The sequence below is a fragment of the Trifolium pratense genome, linkage group LG7 (genome assembly GCF_020283565.1).
Source record: "Trifolium pratense cultivar HEN17-A07 linkage group LG7, ARS_RC_1.1, whole genome shotgun sequence".
Lineage (NCBI taxonomy): Eukaryota > Viridiplantae > Streptophyta > Magnoliopsida > Fabales > Fabaceae > Trifolium > Trifolium pratense.
Window position 1 is genome coordinate 55,976,287 of NC_060065.1, and position 20,424 is coordinate 55,996,710.

Consider the following 20,424-nt stretch of genomic DNA (forward strand, 5'->3'; position numbering starts at 1 on the left):
TTAAATCTATTACTAATATATAACCACTATATTTCTTAAATCTATTACTAAGAGATTTTTATATTTTTTTAAAAAATATATTTTAAAAAAAATATAGAAAGATATGATATACTTAAATATAGGAACAAAACAAATTATAGATAAGAACAAAATATATACCTTTTACTTACTAGTTTAAAGACTCATGGTATTACTTTTAAACACTATATTTCTTAAATCTATTACTAAGAGATTTTTATATTTTTTTTAAAAAGATATTTTAAAAAATATAGAAAGATGATATACTTAAATATAGGGAAAAAAAATTATAGATAAGAACAAAATATATACCTTTTACTTACTAGTTAAGAACAAATTATAGATAAGAACAAAATATAGAAAGATGATATACTATAATTTTATTCAATATTTGAGTTTGTCGGTATATTAATGTAAAAAATTTATTTAAAATTAAATATTTAAAAAATTGTTATATAATATTGTTAAAATATAGGTGGAATTTCTGGGTTTGATTCTCATGGTAGATATATTTCTATTTTTTTTTGCAGTAAAAAAAAGTGGAATTATTGTGTTAATTATTTCTTATAAACTTATTTATTCGATTTTTATGTTTACGCGATAAATAATGATCCCGTGTATATTTTTAAACAAAAATTAGAAATTTTATTAGGAATATTTAGGATAATTTAATAAACTTTGTAGTAATATTGTTTATGTTTCGTTTATAAAATAAATAAAAATTATGTTTTTTTTATAGAGTATTGTTTTTTTTATTTCTATATTTTTATTTTTATGCAATTTTTTCTTATTTTTTCTATATTCTTTCGATAATTTTTTTTATTGACATACATTTTATAATTCTTTTATTGTTATTTTTTAAAATGGAAGTTTGTTCTTGATTAATACTATTTTATTTTTCTGTTTTTGCACAATTATTTATTTTTAAAAATTATTTTCTATTTAAGCTAAATCACTTAATTGTAACCAAAAAAAGCTAAATCACTTAATCAGTCAAGGCAAAAATATCAAATTCAATGAATAAACTTTAAAATTATTTTCTATTTAAGTTAAATCAGTTAATCAGTGAAAGCAAAAATATCAAATTCAATAATAAACTTTAAAAAGAAAAGGTATAATTTTTGTTTGCATTTATTACGTGCGAAACAAACTTGATTGGGATTGTGTGACTTTTGTACCTATAATATAGAAATAAAATCACTTCTAACAAGTGTTTGTTGAACGCGTCAAAAAAAAAAAAAAACAAGTGTTTGTTGAAATTCGAAAATCAACAATATATATGTTTTTTATTATTGTAATAATTAATATTATAATATTTTTTCATAAATAATACTGTATTTCATTAACTCTCCGTCATAAAGAAAATCTCATATTTATTGTGTCGGATATATACAAATCTCAACCTATTTTATTTATTTTTAGGCTTAATTAGTAAAATGGTCCCTTAAAGATATTTTTGATTTCATATTGTTCTCTTAAAGAAAAAAAAGTCTGAATTTGTCCCTTAAAGACTTCTCCATTAAACATTTTGATCATTTCTGTCCATTTTTACCATAAACCGTTAAATTGTGTACAGGTGGCACTATTGCTGTGTATGATGAGTCAATATACTTAGTGGTACACCATAAACCTTAATAATATTTTAGTTTTATCCGTTTGATATTTTTGACAAAACTAAAACCATTAAATCTTATTGGTCTATTATATCTAATAGTGAACCACCAACGTATGATATTTTTTCCTTTTATTCATCTTCTTCCTCAAACCCAGATCTTGCATCTTTCTTTTTTCTTTGTTCTTCATCATATCAAGTTCTCGTTGTCAATCTTTGCTAATTAACACTAATATTTCGCGTTTTTGTGTTGTGGGGATGGCGAATCTGGGATCTGTGGTGGTGGTGTTGAAGAATATGAAATTGGGTATTAATTTTGAGATTGGGTATTGAAGAATATGAAATTGAGTGTTGATTTTGAGATTGAGTGTTGAAGAATATGAAATTGGGTGTTGATTTTAAGATTTATTTTTTCTGGGTTTGTTTTGAAATTTTAGGGTTGAATTAATGATAAAGTTATGAAGAACATGAAGAAGGAATGGAGGAAGAAGATGAAGGAATGATGAAGGATGAAGAACACGATGGTGCACTGTTATATTCGGTGGACATTCAAAATCTAATGGTTTATTTTTCTTCAAAAATATCTGATGGTTAAGATTAAAAAATGTATTGAGGTATATGGTGGACCACCTATAATGTTGGTACACCTAATATATTTGGTGTTAATAAATTAACGGTTGGGACCAATGTGACAAATGATAATATTAATAAGGGACCAATCTAGACCATATGTTCTTTAAGGGACCATTATGAAACTTAAAATATCTTTAAGGGACCAAAAGAATAATTAAGCCTTATTTTTACCAAATATCTACTCTAAAATGTTTTCTATTTAAAATAATAATGATTTTGTTTTCTTACAACATTTTTTACAACAAAAAGAAATTGTTTTTTAACAGTGAAGTACTACTCTTTATTTTACAAAACAAATTCTGGTAAAGAAATGATCGAAGAGTATTATTTGTTTACCAGAATAAATAAGAACGACAGTTAAATAAGAACGTTAAATCAACAGTCAAAAGACATTTAAAAATGAATGGAACGAGTATATATGAGATCGGTTGATAAGGACTTACTGAAAAGATTTTGAGTTTTATTTGTTCATTTAGATTTACAAAATAGATCTTCTTTTTCTTTTTCTTGGTGTTTTAGAAAAAAGGAACCTGTGAGTGGCCATGAATAGAGTTGTTCTCAAGTAAGTTTTAAGCTTTCTGCAGCTTTATTTATTTATGTTTTTCATTTTTTGTTTGTTTCAAGTGACTGTTCAAAACTTTAATGTTATTTTTCCTCCTATACTCTTAATTATTTATTACTTTCTCTTCTTTCAATTCTTCAATTTATCTTCCTCATACAATTAATGAAGGGTAATTTTGTAAACTAACTCATAATTTCTTTTTTCCATACAACAATCATTACATTTCTTAATATGCGTAAAAGTGTCAAAACGACATATATTGTGGTACGAAGGGAGTAGAATGCAACATAAAAATAATTTTATTAAGATAGCAAAGATCACCATGGTGCAAAAGTAGAAACGATATACCGAATTTTTAACTTCATATATCAGCAATTAGATTGCTGGCTGTTATAAGCCAATTGAATATACTTGGCATTGAAACACCAAGCAAAAAAAACCACTTTGGTTATAGTAGTCTTAGTAGATAATATTATGAGGAGTGCTAGCAACACACTCTTTAACAAACACACTCCAACACACTCTCTTTTTATTGGTTGAAATTCACATGGGTCCCATAAAAATTATATGGGTCCACATTTTTTTATGGGACCCATATGAATTTCAACCAATAAAAGAGAGTGTGTTGTGGTGTGTTTGTTAAAGAGTGTGTTGCTAGCATTATTCTAATATTATTGTTAACTTCACCTGATAGAATAAAAGTTCAAAATACATATTGTTCATTATTTTATTTCTTATTGAGTTTTGGTTTGATAGTTTGCTTTGTAAGAGTCTTTAACATAGTAAGCAAAGAGAGGGGTATTATGTAACTTTAGTATAATTAAGTTCCAAATTTATATTTAGAAAAAACATGGGCGACGTCCCGAAAGGGTTATGTTTATGCATATATCAACTTTGTTAAATATTATAGAGGGATGATGTTATGTAACTTTATGATAATTAAGTTTCAAGTTTTATATCTAGAAAAAACACGGGGGGCATCCCAGAAGGGTTATGATAATTAATATTTGATTTGATTGAATATAGTAATTTGTACTTCATACTTCCTGTTAAATGATAAGAGTAACTAACAAGTATGCCAACTAAATTGAGGGGTGAAACTAAAACACAATATTTTGCCATTTGATTGAATTTAGTTAGTAATTTGTACTATATGCTTCCCGTAATTCTTAATGGTAACCAAGAAATATTTTATCTAAATTGAGGGGTGAAACTAAGAAACAATATTTTGCCATTTTATTTATCACAAATTTATATAGCATTTGCAAATTGATAATTGTGTACGAAATTACTAAAATGCGGTGTTTCCCGTGCGTTAGCACGGGCACTAGAACTAGTATATATATATATATATATATATATAGGCGGCACTTCAAATGAGAGCAAGGTCTTATAGTGAGAGATGAGAGGAATAAATATAAACCATTAGATGTAAAAGGACGATTCTGATTAAATCTAAACTTTGATTAATAATTAAGATTCAATGCACGCTATAATAGTTCTCTCCGTCTTCCCCAACGGCCTTCCATGTTTCAATTCCCAGTTTCCCACACACCTAATTCATTGTATCCATTCATAACCTTTCAATTATTTTGCACAGCTTTTTTAATCGAATAACTAGCTAAAATGTTTTGTTTCAATATCCATAGTGATTCAGGTGTTGTGCCAAGTTTTACCCTAAAAAATTTTGTGCCAATCATAATTCAATGGAGGATTGATTTTGTTTTTTAATTTGTTATTATTAAAAACATGATTGATTTTGTTTTGCTTGATCCTGTATGCATCTGTTGCAATCAACGAGATTCTCTTATGCTTAATGGCCTTAAAACATGAAAGCTATGCAATTAACAATTTCAAGAAAAATCTAGAATTTTCTAGGTCAGGAAACTGATTTTGGGCTCGTCATTAGAAATCTTAGATTCCAGATTTTTTAATTGGAGAAGTAGCAGTGACGAAGGCAGAATCCGAGAGCAAGTGGCATCGCAGAAAGGGGTAGAGTGTATCATAGAGTAAGGGGCACTTAAAGAGTGGAATTTAATCAAGACCATTCTTTTACATCTAATGATTTATATTTACTCCTTTCATCTCTCATCATAAGACTTTGCTCTCACTTGAAGTGTCCCCTATATATATATATATATATATATATATATATATATATATATATATATATATATATATATATATATATGTGTAGGGTTTGGAGTTCGAATCTCCACTTATTCATCTAAATTAAGGGGGTGAATTTCTAATAATAGACTACTTAACTAACAAAAAAAAAGTTAAATAAGTTCTGTGTTCCTATAAAAAAATAGATTTTCCGATTTGTCTTTATAAAAAAAAAAAAAAAAACAGCCACGTAGTTTTAATTCATGTTAAATTTTCAAATTTGTTTCATTATAAAACATTTTTTCATAAAATATGAGCTCAAAATTTAATTTTTAACTCTACATTTTCATGCTAAAAAGTTCTAATAAAGTATATATTGCTTCATTAAGATTAGTTGTTTTAAAAACGTAAAGATTCGTTTTTTATTTAACGGAAAATTAGTTTTAAAAGATATAAATCTAACTTGATTCTCTCTAATTTGTTATTTTGTTTCTTTAATCAGAAACCCTTTTCCTTAACTATAAAAATAGACGATGAGAAAATAGACCTTGCTTAGAAGAAACAGTGAGAAATAAAAGAGTTTTCTTTTGTGAAAGAGCACTTTATTCATAAACTTAATTGGTATGCTACTTTTACTCTCTATATTTCTATTTTTTATTTTTGTAGTGGTAGAATATGTCAATGTTACTGCTATTACTTTGATCATTTTTACTACTTTAATTTGTAGTTGTGCATCTTTAATATGAGGGTGAGTTAGTCAGAATTAAGATAATTAAAATCGTGATTCTGACAAATTCACCATAACACTAAACATAGAGTTCATTGTATTTTATTTTCTTTTTTATGGATGAACTCACAACTTCATGCATGAACTCAACTTTATTTTGAAACAGTGAATAAAATTATGATTTTACATAATCAATTACTGTATAATTTTAGACAGATTTTTTTTATATAAATTAAAATAATAGCTGGTATCAAAGAGATTTTAAGAATACCAATTAAAGCACACATAAGTCCTCTTCGTCTACTATAGCTTTAGACAGCTATTTCCAACCAACAATGTATGATTTTAATATTTTCTTTACATGTAATTCACTCACCATTCAAAAAACCAATTTTTAGATAAAGATCAATACTTACAACTTTTTTCTTAGATTGTGTTTGGATGGGGATTCTAGAAATTCAAGAGATTTTAAATAATAGGCAATTTAATTAATTCAATTGAATTCCTTTTATTTTCAAATTTCATTGTCCTGATAAAGTGGTGAAATTTTATCAATTGTCAAAAAATTTGAAAAAAATATATTTTTTTTCATGTGATATTAGTGTAATTGAAGAGAATTTCTAATTTCTACAGTTGAATGATGGATGTTGAGGCTTCTAATAAGTCAAAATTTTGTGGTGATGGTGATAATAAACCCGTAGATCTTAAATGCACTGCTTCATATGCACAAAATACATTAGGATTTGTATTTTGTTATGATGACGACGACGAAGAGGAGGAGGAGGAGGATTATGTTCCTTTGATACGAAAGTCTTTTCGGATTTTGAGTTTGGAAACATTTAATCGTAAATGTGATGCTTCTGTTAAAAAGGGGGATGCTACTACACATCCAATTAAAAGGTTATTTGAAGATAACAATAGCCACATTTTTGTTAAGAAATCAAAAGTGTCGCCAAATGATGATTACAACGAAGATGAAGAAGACAATCCTTCATCGAATATATTTAAAAGGGCGGGCAAATCAATTGATAAACCACTTTCCTCGTTGAAGAAAGAACTTGAACCAGTTATAACCTGATAAAACTATACACTACTTTTGTTGGAAAGCTCCTTTTACCTTTTATTGATTTCTTAAAAATCATATGGATTTGTCGATTCAAATGGGAAAAATATATATTTTTCTTGCATTTGGATGGATAAATCCATAATGGTTTTTAAGAATTGTGGAGGATGGAAAAAGAGTCCTAGGGTACATGCATAAAATGTCTAATTGAAAAGAATGAAAAATTAACATGATTAACTCTATTTCATGACTCCTAGTCTTTCTTTCTGTTGTATTTTAATTTTTATAAGGTTCACTAGTTAAAGTACAAATTGAGTTTGCACTATAAGTAGCGACTGTGTTTGAGTTTGTACTATGAGTAACAAATTGTATTTTTTAGAATATTTTCATTCATTGGGGAAGTCAAGGTTGCAGACGTTGGAGTTGAGTAAAAAAAACATTGTCATTCGCTACATAAGGTGCGAACTGAGTTCGCTACCTAGATAATAAAAGGAGTATTTTGATCGGGAAGCGCATGAGAAACGATCGAGAGACGCGGAAAAAAAAACTATGGATCCTTTACTTGTGAGAAACACCTTTTTCCTTTCCATACCGAGAAATTAGCTTCAACTTGTTAGCTCAGTTTAATTGCATAGACGAGGATTACATATGCCTAACTTTGTTTACACGTTTTTTGTTGGTTTTTGTGACAACGTGTTTAGACAACACTTTTCCAATCTACAAGCCAAATAAGAGAACGAAAATGAGTGATACACTCTGTAATCCAACTGGAACCATTTTTCATATTAATCAGTCAAAAGCTTTAAAACTAAGTAGCTTCAAAGCAGACATGATAAAGTATGTTTAAACAAGTTATAATCATTTTACTATTCTTCGTCAAATATTTAAGCAACATTTAGCCATCAAAAATATATTTAAGCAACTCTGCATTTTTCTTTCAATTTAATTCATGAAAGTCTTATATTTTTTACTTAATAATTTAAGAATTATGCTCTAAGTATCAATACATAACCCTTGTACCGCAAGTAGAACATAGATGATAAAAGACCGTTGAGATATTTGATACTTTGCAGCGCGCGTTTAAACTTTAATCCTGTAGTATATTGGGAATTGGGTTCCCATAGCGGGTGACCCAACGGCTTGTAAGATGAGGAATATAAATAGTGGGTGGTCCGATAGCAGGTGATCCAACTGATCTTGAAGAGACTCTTGTATCATCTTAGAATTGGGAATTAGGTTTAACTCAACCCTAAAAAACCGACGTGTAACTGATAATTGTCTCTTACTTGTAAACTTTTATCCATGCCCACTCATATAATATGTGGGACTTTTTAACCGTATAATTCTCCATTTAACTACATTTCCAACTCAATTGATTTATTTCACAAGATTTTCTAGGATTTGAAATGAGCTAATTGACTTCTAAATTTTAAGCAAACATTAAAAGAGAATGACATATAGATGTTATAATATATACCTATGATCAACAAGTGAGACACTCAGAATGATTTATTAATAACCACAGAATGACATATAGATGATATAATACAGTCGGTTACTGAGTACCCTTTATCCACAATACCAAAATTATACATACATACATACATACATACATACATACATACATACATACATACATACATACATACATACATACATACATACATACATACATACATACATACATACATACATACATACATACATACATACATACATACATACATACATACATACATACATACATACATACATACATACATACATACATACATACATACATACATACATACATACATACATACATACATACATACATACATACATACATACATACATACATACATACATACATACATACATACATACATACATACATACATACATACATACATACATACATACATACATACATACATACATACATACATACATACATACATACATACATACATACATACATACATACATACATACATAGTAGATTAATGCTATAGTAAACATTGGATCTTTAAAAAGAACCATTCTCGTGGCTAGAGAAAGCATTAGAATTTAATGAGACCCCAAATCCAAGTAGAGATCACATGATAGCACGTTGCTTACCACCCACGTCTTAGAAGGATGTTGAAAGTGCCTTGGTGCAAGGGTCAGATCCTGAAAATTTGTATGAAATATACTATTTGTTTTCCATAAAAGTAAAGATCCAAAGTGATACTATGAATGAATTGATTCAAGTAGTAAGAGTTTTAGATCTCTTAAATAAGTGTGTTAGAGAGGTTTAATTTCTGATTTGCGTATTGAAAAAATTCGGTTAGGAAAAGAGAATTCACTTTGTGTGTCTCACATGTTACCAATGAAGATTAGTCATCGCTAGTGACGATGAAACTTTTGTATAATATGGTAAAAAAAAAGATCCAAAGTGATATTTGAGACCGAGTATTTTTCTTTTTAACTCTAGTAGGTTAGTGATTTAAGACTCATACATTTTAAATGTGAAAAAAATATAGAATTTTGAATTTAAATTCAGACTATTGCATATCAATTGAGTTGTATTTACAAGAATAAATTTAGTTAAGTTATTGCTTGATTGATATTAAAAAATCTCTGGAAAAGATTATTTCTAGCAACATTTGGTTTTTTAGAAAAGTGTAAGGGGCATCACCTATTTATTTATGGGGGAAAAAATGTTGAAATTATCACCTTGTGGAAAATGAGGTGTGTTATTCAAACACAAATTTTGTGACATAAAATTAACACAACTTTCTTTCCACTCACAAGCACGCAAAACGAGATATGCAAAAAATATTAAAAAAATCAAAAAAGTATATTTGTTGTATTTTTGTCAAATAAATGTATTTACGTAACATTTTCCGTGGAAAAGAGGTTGCCCCATTCCATTTAACGTAGATTGGTCTTTTCCTTGGTGCATGTGAATAGCTCCATGCCTCACTCTTCCGTCACACGGTGCCGTAATGCATGGATTATATTATTATAGATTTTAAAATCAGTAGTATTAGTTTATTACTTAACAAGTTTTTTTAATTTTTATACCATTCTAAAGTGTGGTCGGTTATTTATTGCCACTAGTACAGTGTGCACTTCTATATAAGCAGCAATATGCAATAATGTTCTAGCCACTGCTATCCCTACAAAACAAGCTTAGTATTATACAAATAGCAAGAGTTGTTTTTTCCCTGATGGGGAAACTTATGTATGTGGTTTTTCCAATATTAATAGTTTTTGCAGTGTTGAGCTTTGATTATGGAATGGCAGCAGCGCCAACTCCACAGCCAAAGTTGCGGTGGCATTACTATAACCAGACATGCCACTTAGCAGAGGTGTATGTCCGGCACCAAGTGAAGCTGTTATGGGATAATGACAAAAGCATTACTGCTAAGTTACTACGCTTGGTTTACACCGACTGTTTCGTCACCGTATGTCCTCACCTTTTTTCCTTTTATACTTTGGTACTAGTTAGTCTTTTATTTTCGACTTTTTAAGCTAAGAAACAGACATTCTGTGAGGTCAACGGCTGATAAGAACTTTTAGGCAGTAGTAAAAGCTAAAGGATGGATTACAAAAACAGCAGACCCTTGAAGCTAAAGAATATATATATGCAAGCTGCACTAAGAAATATATAGTCGAAACTCTAACTCTTGCTGTTTAATCTAGATTCAGTTGTTTCATTCTTAGTATTTAGAGTTCATGAGGTTTAAAGAATTTACCTTTCAAAACACTACAAATGCATAAGTTGTGTTCTTTTATTTCTTTTTCCTGAATAGGGTTGTGATGCATCGATACTGCTTGACGAAGGACCAAATCCCGAAAAGAAAGCACCACAAAACCGGGGGCTTGGAGGATTTGCACTAATTGACAATATCAAAACAGTCCTGGAATCACGATGCCCTGGAATTGTTTCCTGCGCTGATATACTCCATCTCGCCACCAGAGATGCTGCTAAAATGGTATTCTTTCAACTAGTCTACTTACAAAGTTACAATTCCTTTCCGTAATTGCAAGAAAAACTTCTCTCAAGGTAGGGTAAGAGTTAACAAACAGTAACTCATTTGAGAATTAATGTCTACAGGCAGGTGCACCTGGCTATCCAGTTTTCACAGGAAGAAAGGATGGCATGAAATCAGATGCTGCATCAGTAGACTTGCCATCACCATCCATCTCATGGCAGGAATCTCTAGCATACTTCAAATCAAGGGGCTTGGATGTACTAGATATGACAACACTCTTAGGTAAGGCAACATTACAATCCAGTAGTAGAAATTACATGCTAATAATATGTTCTAAATGAGTGTCTGTTTCATATCAACACAGGAGCACACACACTGGGTCAAACACATTGCAGCTTCATTCTTGATAGGCTGTATAATTTCAACGGTACTGGAAACTCAGACCCAAGCCTGGATGCTACTTTTCGAGACAAACTGAGAGGACTTTGTCCACCGAAAACCAAGAAAGGACAACATGACCCGCTGGTATTCCTAAACCCAGAATCTGGATCAAATTACATCTTCAGAGAATCATACTACAAAAGGATCCTGCGCAATGAAGCTGTCCTGGGAATAGATCAACAATTACTATATGGCGATGACACTAAAGAGATCACCGATGAATTTGCTGCTGGATTTGAAGATTTTAGGAGAGAATTTGCTCATTCAATGTTCAAAATGGGAAATATCAAAGTTTTAACAGGAAATCAAGGAGAGATACGCCGGAATTGTCGATTCACAAATAAGTGAAACCCAAATTAGCAGCAGAGAAATTTAATATTTTGTCTGGATTCAGATATGCCCAGTTTAAATATACTATTTTCTGTGTTCTGAAGGTAAAGAATAGTACGTGAATAAGTGACAAGAATTGTACTCTCTTATGTCCTTTGTAAGATCCAACAATTTAAGAAGTTACAAAAAAATATTGTTGTAGTATGTATAAACAATTATATTATATTATATATCCTTTCTTCTGCCAACTCAAATCTACCACAAAGATTAACTCTATGTTACCGCATAGGCGTATACTACACCAATTCCCTCCCCTGTATCTACCCTCCATTTCTTCTCGTATGCATGTGCTTTTTCCAAACTCCAAATGCTTTAAGTAGTGATAGCTTATGTATGATGTTCTCCAGAAATATGAGCTGAGCAAAAATTGAAAGAACATTATCTGTATAACCAGTCGAAGTATCCAAGACTGCCAATTTGTCAGACATGGGATCAACAAGTGATAAAAAATCCCCCTGTGAATCTTCTAACTGGCTTCAAGAGGAAGAAAAAAATAAAACATAAGCAATGTAAGAATCAAATGCCTACAAAGGGAAATAAATCATTAACATGATCTTTGGGAAACATCTCTCGCAGAATTAACCTCCATGGTTAAACAATAAAGATCAACTGGAAATGTCAAAAAAGATTAAATATTGCTTTCATATCTGATTTAATCAATTTCCAACAAGATTTCTAATCAATTACAATATGTAACCATTCAATAAACAATCCAATATCAAATTTCTAGAGAAAGATTCCAGCATTCAATAAATTAAAATCACAGCTGAAATATCATGTTAAAGATAAAAATAGCAATGTAAAGATCAAATACTACAAAAGGGAACAAATCTTTAACATAATCTACAGGAATCATCCCTCACAGAATAAATCTCCTTGATTAGACAATAAAGATAAACTGGAAATTTCAAAAAAGATATGTTGCCTTCAAATGTTAATTAATCAATTTCCAACAAGATTTTTAATCAATTGCAACACTTAGCCATTCAATAACCAATCCAAAAATCAAATTTCTAGAGAAAGACTTCAGCATTCAATAAGTTAAAATCACTACTGAAATATCATCAGTGATGCTGCTACAGCTAGTGAATTTTCAAATGGATATTGTGCAGTGCTAATCAACCAGACACAAATTTCATTTACAAAAACAATCTAATGCAATTAACTGTGTGAAATAAGACACCGTATTACAATAAGAAAAAAATAGACGAATCCCTTGCAAGGTACGCCCTTTGTCTCATTGTAATTTATGTCTTTTTAGGTCATGCGCACTTCTTAAGAAAATGATTAGCTATGTTGAATTTTTTAGTTAAAAATTGTAAAATACCCGTATTAATTAAGTGGTTGAACATGGTGGTAGTAGTAATATAATAGTTAAGCTGACTATTTAATTAAATAAGAATATTGTTGTAAAGTGACAATTAATTTGAGACAAAAATATTCCAAATGAGACACTTATAATGAGACGGAACGAGTATGAAACATAAAGTCCCAGAATCCCTTCAACAGGGATTGGAGTGTTCGTTCTGTTAGGCACATCCAGCCTTGGCGAAGCAGGTTAAAGGTGCTGGACAATTTTTATCATAGGGAAGAAGCTACATTATTAGGTTATTTAATTGCGTCAGGGTTGAGTACCAAACAAATAGAAGCAACAACATATTTGGTTCCTTTGATCACAAATGTGCCTATTAACTTCTTTGTTTACTCCTTACAGTGTTACCCAAAGCTTTCAGTACAAGAGCCTTGTAAAATACACTTTTTCTATTAATAATCCTAGCATCAAATTTCCAAAAAACAGAAACTGAATTGTGAGCGCAGCAGCATACTTGGAAAAGTCTTGGGAAAGATCATCTAGGAATGTAAAAGCATCCAAAGTTAAGTGACCAGACAAAATGTAAAGCAGAACAAAGTGATATTACCTCATAAAAAAGAGTAATGGTGACTATGAAGGTACAACAGCTGGATGAAACTCCAAAAGCAAAAACACTTTAAGCTACAAAATCTCCCATCCAAAGTGGACAAGTAATAAAAAAAATTAACACCATGATCCAGTTTGGAAAAGCATAGCCTCATAAGTATTCCTCAGTGCCTTTTGGTGCTTTTTCCTCAAGAACATATAACAATGATATTGCCCTAGTCTCTTTTCTCTGCAGCACAGTTCTTTTTCTTGGTTACCTGTCACAGGATTAGACTTCAATTTCATTGGGGAAATCTTAGAAATATAGATAAAAGTCGTATATTTGGAGGGAAGACCGTTCTAAATGCATTGTCACATATGAATAAAGAACAGCAGAGAGAAACTGATTTGAATCTAAGTTTTATCTCGCATGAAGATAAAAACATTGGAGCTAAACAATGCAAGCGTTGCAGTTCATCAGAATCAGATGAAGTTATTTGAACATTAAAAGATTAAAACAAGGATATTGAACATTGCTAAACAAAAAAGGCAAAAAGTTAGTAAAAGCAATTATTATCATCTTTTATGAGTAGCAAATAGAGAAAATTAACTAATTTAGGAATTACCTTGTTAAAATATTTCTTTCGGATTTTGATTGCTGTTCTTATGCATCTTTTTACATTGATCTCCAACATATTGTCATTGAAAATCTGTAATATATAATTTTGAAATACTAAGTTAGAAAATACACAATATCCCTTGGCTAATTTCCTTTCTTCCTTCTCTGCATAGTGAATTAAAGAACTCCACATGGAAGAATTTTTTTTGTAAAAACAAAGTTGCAAACATGTCTCATAAGTATATGCGGACATCATTAAGTATATGTATTGGTTATCAAGTAAATGGTAATAATTCAGGACAATCAGCATAGAGGGACTTAAAACTGTACAGAATAAAAGAAGATAATCTGAGCATGACCGAAAGGAATAAAATGCACAGAACAAATAAATTTAACAAGGCATTAATTGCTTGGTAAAAACAAAAGATCAATGCACCTGCCTTTATCATATCATCGAACGAGCGGGTTTCTCGAATGATCTTCTGGCGGTTTAAAACAAGAATTGCTGCAACACAGAATGTGGCTAACTCATCGTTTCCTTTCCTTGCCAAGGAGGAAATAGTTCTCGTTTGAACTTGACCATTTCTTGACCAGATATTCCTTGCCAAGCCACAAAAGGCATGGGATGCTTGCAACTTCAATTTGACATCAGATACAGGGTGATCAGTGTTCCCATGATGTGGCTGCAGGCTTGCTTTTGTGTTGTCATTTTCATTATGACTTGACTGTGAACCACTCCTGATACTATCATCGTCAGAATCAGCAATTGCTTCTTTTATATAATTGGTTGAGTCACTGGGAAGATGTAAATCTAATGCTTCCAGACAATTCTCCTCTAAATCAAATGCCCAGGATTCATCAAAGTCGGCTGCCCACATCATCTGCATTACACAAGATTACTGGCATCATGTATTGACAGACTAAACCAATGATGTATCAAAATGTTATTAATAAAGGGCACAAAATATCATCTATTTCACAATTACAGGCATAATTTTCTTTGCAACAATACTTTCTAAACCATATGTCCAAAAAAGCACTAACTCATTATTACTACTATTCAAAAATCATATGCATATTTTGCGGAGATGCCAATAAACTTGATCAAATCAACACTCACAAGATATGGAAGGCCAATCTCTGCCTTTGAATTGACTTATTGTAATAAAGCAAATCACAACTCTACCTCAAAGAAAAAGAAACAGCAAAACTAGATCTGTTTGTTTTTTAACCAATGGCAATTATTAATCTTAAAGCTGGAAGCATGTAGCACGAACCTCCCACATTGAAAGAGCCTCATTAAAAGATAACTCTCTCCGAAAGAGAACTAGCAACATACGAAATGCAAAATGAAGGCTTTCAGCACCAATTTTTGACATGTGGGCAAAAAGTTCTCTATCTGACAGCTCGAGAATATGCCATAATGCTCGCAGCTGCTTCATCACCCTAGTTGGGCCTTCCATTTGAAAATTTTCTCTCTGGACATGTGTCAAAGAAAACTAGTCAGTCACTGCAAACAAAATTATGTTCTTGAATCTTAGCCGAATTTGCAAATACCATTCTCCTCAAAAGCATCTCAAAACACCAAAATGCATCTGCGTTATCCTCAAAGATTACAACAAAGGGAGACAGCAAATCACTCATACCTAACATTCAATAGCCGGTAAAAGAAGGTAAGTTTTTGGTCCAAAATCAGTGTAACAAGAACCCAACATCGGTAAGAAACCAAGAAATTTACAGGAAAAAACATAACCTTGACAATACCCCGTTGCAGGATCAACCCATGCATAGACAGCAAGAATATCTGACATTCTAGCTAAATTTCTCCTGTCCTCATAGAATTCAAGATGACTATCGGTCCTCACAACATCAACAACTAGAAAAAGATTAAACTCGTTAGCAAGAAACAATAGCAGAATAAAATATGATGTTGTCAAGAACAAAAACGGTATACAACTTATATACCTATCCTGTGTAAAGTCCAAAGCCATTCTGATACTCTATCTTCACTGGCAGCCCATCCTTGAGACATCGAGGCACTTGTCATTGCTGGCCTCGGTATATCTGATATTTTTAGTTGATTTACCATATGTGTTTCATAAACTGGATTTTCGGATGGAAGTTCTGGTTCATCTTCATCAGGTGACGCAATTTCAATTTCAGAGTTTACAGGATGGAAGGTCGTAAGAGGTTGGCCATTTGATTCAATAACTAAGTCTGCATTGTTATTGATATGGAAGCTATGCATTCTCTCATCTTCAAATCTTAGTTTACGTTGCGCAGAAAGTTTATTGCCATGCTCTGTGTCCAACTTTTTATCTTCACCGCTCTTTACAAACAGATTGGTGACAGGTAAATGAGGAAAATCAAAACTACTATGTGACCCATCTGGTTCTCTCCCTATCTTTGGGGAACTGCAGTTTTGTTGACCAGAAGAATCATAAGTTGCACTATCTATGCTTGCTCTCGAACTAACCAAGTCAAGTTCGTCAGCCCAATTATCAGAGCTTTCATGATGGTTTGTGTTTGCTGCCTCTGCACAAATAATACTCCTACCATGACATTGTTCTACTTCAACATCATTATCATTAGATGTTGATCTTTCTAGTTTAGCTTCAATTTTGCGTTCATCTTTAGAGGAGGTCCTCATATCCATAACTTTGGATCCAACAATATATGCCAATGAACCAGTCCCCACACTTGAATGCATTGCTTGACATTGCTTAACCAGGTCCCTATAAAGCTCCCTGCAATGGTAGGTTCTCCTGAATGTCAATAAGTAATAACTACATATTCAACAATCGAAAATGTAGCTGAAACAATTAGTGTTTCCATTGAAATCCAAATTAAGTATGCAAAAATAGGCATATATAAAATCCAGCAAATACTAGAGAAAAATAAAATTAATGAAAGTGAATTGATCTGCACCTTCTAGCTGCTCTCAACCTACTTCGATACTCGGCAGTGCTGCTCAGTGCATAACAACCTAGTAAGAACTCCCAAACTTCGGGTCTAATTGATGGATCTATACCCTAACAGACATGGTAGGAAAAGGAAATGAATCAGAAAAGAACAAAAATCCTATATTAGCATCAATTTTAGAAAGGAATTCTCAGTTTGCATATCCAATGTCTCAAGAGTATTTATATATTTTTTTTTTATATTGATGTAAAAGAAATTAAACTCACAAATTTGCTCAGAACTTAAGGGAGGGTTTTTTTTTTTTTTTAATTATACTATATTTTAATGAAACCGTGAATGTAGCATATTATTATGAACAACTGCGATTGAAAATGGAGTAGACCCAGATCAACTCCAAAAATTAGCTCAAGGGAAAAAATGTTAAAGTCGCGATAAGCCGATAAGGAGTACTTTGGCAATGCACCTAGTCAAAGTGGGATCATGGTACGCCTTCCTTACAACATGTAATTTACATGACCAAACATCTATAAGTAGCCTAACATCAAGGCTGAGATATACTCTTGTATCAAAGTAGAATTCAGAACAAACTATGACCAATTTAACTGCAAAAGCTACCTCAAGCGGGGCCGGGGAGCATTGCCCAAGTCAATATAAGGAGTACTTTGAACATATATGCTTATTGGATGCAGGATCTTAGCACCCACAACTGATGGGATGATTTTAAAAAATTTACTAATAATCTAGAAGTCACATGATATGTTACTTGCTGAATATTTGATCTGCATGTCATCTGGGTATATTATATCAGAGATATAGCATAAAATTCCTACAGCACTAGCTTAGACTGGCTCAAGTATTAGACTAAGTGATATATATAATGTCACAAAGAAAAAAGAAAAACAAATTCAACTTGAATAACAACATACCCCTAACACAACCAATTTCAGTGCCTTCCGGAAACCAGACACCTTTCCTTCACTATCAGACAAGGCTTCCCATATGTCTGGCTTAAGCATTCTGTTTACCTGCTCCGTGATGATAATAGTAATAAAAATCATTAAACAAGTCATTTTATGACAAATATTTATTTCTATTTTAAACAATAAGATCCCCTCAAAAGCCCAATGTTTCAAATGAGAGGTCAATATGAATATGCTAAAGTAAAAATGCTAGCAGCACACACTAAAACTCTCTATGTGGGTGCCACAACTTCGAGGGATAGGTACCACTAAATAAGGTTTTTTAAGTTGTCTAACTCAACCCTACAAAACCAACTTCTAAGGTGAGGAAAATCTCCCACTTATATCGTCAGACTACATCTTATCCAATGTGGAACTCTTAACACATCCTATCAGAGCTACGATTAGACATCTAGAGTTTGACCTAATTGTGGGTGGCCCAACGAATCTTGAAGAGGCTCTGATACATCTTAATCTTAAAATTTAGGTTGGGTGTAACTCAATCCTACAAAATTAGCTTGTACAGAGAGGGATGTCTCGCATTTATAAAGTCATCTTCTGGTCATATCTCATCTAATGTGAGACTCTTAACATAAAGAATGAGACCCACATGATTTATGGGGGTCTGCATGAAATTTATCTGATCATAGATAAAATGTTGTTAGAGTATGTTGCCTGTACTTCTTCTCACCTATAATTTAAACTCTAGTTTATATATTACGGGAGGGTTGAGAATAAATGAAGAGGTCAAAAATCTCAATACAAGACCTTGGAAAGTGCAATTGGCCTAGAAGTTCTAGATCATCTTACTTGATGAACTAACATCAAACTACAGAACATGCATTTGGTTGATTACCCACAGTCCATTTTACACAAAGAAATCATTTTTAGAGTTAAAAACAATGTAGAACACACACACACACACACACACACACAAGAATTACAGCAAAGCAATTAGTAAAACCCAGTAGAGTGCAGTCTTACAGTGACAACACAACAACCTTTACAGGAGACTGAGAAAGGCAAGGATCTCGAATATCGCGAACGAATGAGCTCATTTTTCGCAAATTCACTGTACCAGCTTTTCCACAAGTCCATTGCTTATCTTCCCCGTCACAATACATCACACTCCTCTCTCCCAACTTCACACCAACCAACCTTACCACAAAATCAACAATGTCAACATTCACAAAAAAAAAAAAAACCCTAAATTCACAGTTACATTCCATTTCCACTAATAAAACATAATATTTTTATCAATTTCAAAAATTAAACAAAAATTCAACATAGAAACAAAATAGTGTGAGTGATGAATCGAAAAAACAACATTACTTGCTATGAATATACATAAAAAACAACAGTAATCGATCGTGAAAAACGAAAATTGAAAATGAGAATCATACCGAAATGCGATTAGTAATGAAATTTGTAACGAAATTGAAATGAAATGTGAGGATCGTAGAAGAATTGTTGATATGAATTGGAATGATTTTGATAGAAAAAATAGATCTGAGAAAATTGAAGTTCACAGATTCAGGAAGAGCTTATTCTTCTTCTTCTTCTTCTTCTTTGCGCCATTTCCCTCTAATTATAACACTTAATCAATGAAGAAAATAACGTTTTTTTTATAATGAAAATACCGTTTTCTTTCTTTTTTTATTTTAATTAATTAAACATTATTTAATTTCTCAACAGAAAAAATATAGTGTTTTAAATATGTTTTTATTCTGTCTCTCTCCGTAGTTCAGTTTTTATTCTGTTTTTAATTAATTAAACATTATTTAAATGTGTTTTACTAACATAGTGTGACACAAGTGGTAGATACTTGGGTCTCTTAAATATTTGGTCCTGGGTTTGATCTTCGATTGGTGCGTATGGAGAAGCATATGTTGGGAGATGTCAACCCCTTAAATGAATCTCAGATACCTCGAGAGGATTAGTCTCTGCAGTTACGCATGGATAATACATTTGATTTACCAAAACAAACAAAAAAAGATGGAGTTAGGATCATCTATATTTGTTTTATTCATTTTCTCTCTCCATTAATATAATTTTAAAGAGTTTTATGATATATATTAAATAATTAGACTGACTAAATGTCACATTATTGCATTTATATTTCTAAAACTTTAATAATGAAAAAATTGGATAAAACAAAAAATGAAAAGGATCCCAACTCATTCGGTTGATAGTTGTAACCTATATTGATTTGTAGGACCGGTTTGAATCGGAGATTTTTTACTTTCCTCTATTTATTGATTGAGTTTGTCATTAAGCCACTTAACAAACTTAACTTTCTAAATGAGAATCATTCTTACAAAATGTAATATTATGAAGAAACACACATATGCAAGTGGAGAAGTCGGGTTTAAATCTCATTTTAGTCATTCACGACATTTGACCTAATAATTTCAATTTTTTGACAATATTTTGTCAATTGAGTTAGAGAATTTTTAAACAAAAATAAAGACTAAAATTAAAATAGTGTAAGTGCAACTTAATTGGAG

The 20,424-nt window shown here is 31.3% G+C and overlaps 2 protein-coding genes across 3 annotated transcripts; one reads left to right on the forward strand and one right to left on the reverse strand.

Moving 5' to 3' along the window:
- The first annotated feature begins 9,844 nt into the window (after positions 1–9,844).
- Positions 9,845–11,798, forward strand: LOC123894088 (probable peroxidase 26). The gene is made up of 4 exons (XM_045943969.1): positions 9,845–10,158; positions 10,507–10,689; positions 10,812–10,971; positions 11,054–11,798. The coding sequence occupies exons 1-4, from the start codon at positions 9,922–9,924 to the stop codon at positions 11,476–11,478; spliced, it is 1,005 nt and encodes a 334-aa protein (XP_045799925.1). The 5' UTR covers positions 9,845–9,921; the 3' UTR covers positions 11,479–11,798.
- Positions 11,799–13,615: 1,817 nt separating this feature from the next.
- On the reverse strand, positions 13,616–19,610 carry LOC123894086 (small G protein signaling modulator 1-like). 2 transcript variants are annotated; one of them, XM_045943968.1, is made up of 11 exons: positions 19,321–19,610; positions 18,919–19,075; positions 17,885–17,983; positions 16,965–17,068; positions 16,002–16,783; positions 15,790–15,912; positions 15,594–15,682; positions 15,314–15,514; positions 14,477–14,917; positions 14,044–14,127; positions 13,616–13,695 (listed from the first exon to the last, which is right to left on the reverse strand). In XM_045943968.1, the coding sequence occupies exons 2-11, from the start codon at positions 19,039–19,041 to the stop codon at positions 13,654–13,656; spliced, it is 2,088 nt and encodes a 695-aa protein (XP_045799924.1). In that variant the 5' UTR covers positions 19,042–19,075; positions 19,321–19,610; the 3' UTR covers positions 13,616–13,653. The 2 variants fall into 2 exon arrangements, with proteins under 2 accessions (XP_045799924.1, XP_045799923.1); XM_045943967.1 differs by having other exon boundaries at positions 18,902–19,075; positions 19,321–19,541.
- Positions 19,611–20,424: the final 814 nt, after the last annotated feature.

Coding starts and splice junctions, on each gene's coding strand:
- LOC123894088 (XM_045943969.1), top strand. CDS start 9,922: ATGGGGAAACTTATGTATGTGGTTTTTCCAATATTAATAGTTTTTGCA. Junction 10,690..10,811: donor CCAGAGATGCTGCTAAAATG/GTATTCTTTCAA, acceptor TAATGTCTACAG/GCAGGTGCACCTGGCTATCC. Junction 10,972..11,053: donor AGATATGACAACACTCTTAG/GTAAGGCAACAT, acceptor ATATCAACACAG/GAGCACACACACTGGGTCAA.
- LOC123894086 (XM_045943968.1), bottom strand. CDS start 19,041: ATGTATTGTGACGGGGAAGATAAGCAATGGACTTGTGGAAAAGCTGGT. Junction 17,984..18,918: donor TTTCTCAGTCTCCTGTAAAG/GTTGTTGTGTTG, acceptor ATCACGGAGCAG/GTAAACAGAATGCTTAAGCC. Junction 15,913..16,001: donor TTGGACTTTACACAGGATAG/GTATATAAGTTG, acceptor ATCTTTTTCTAG/TTGTTGATGTTGTGAGGACC.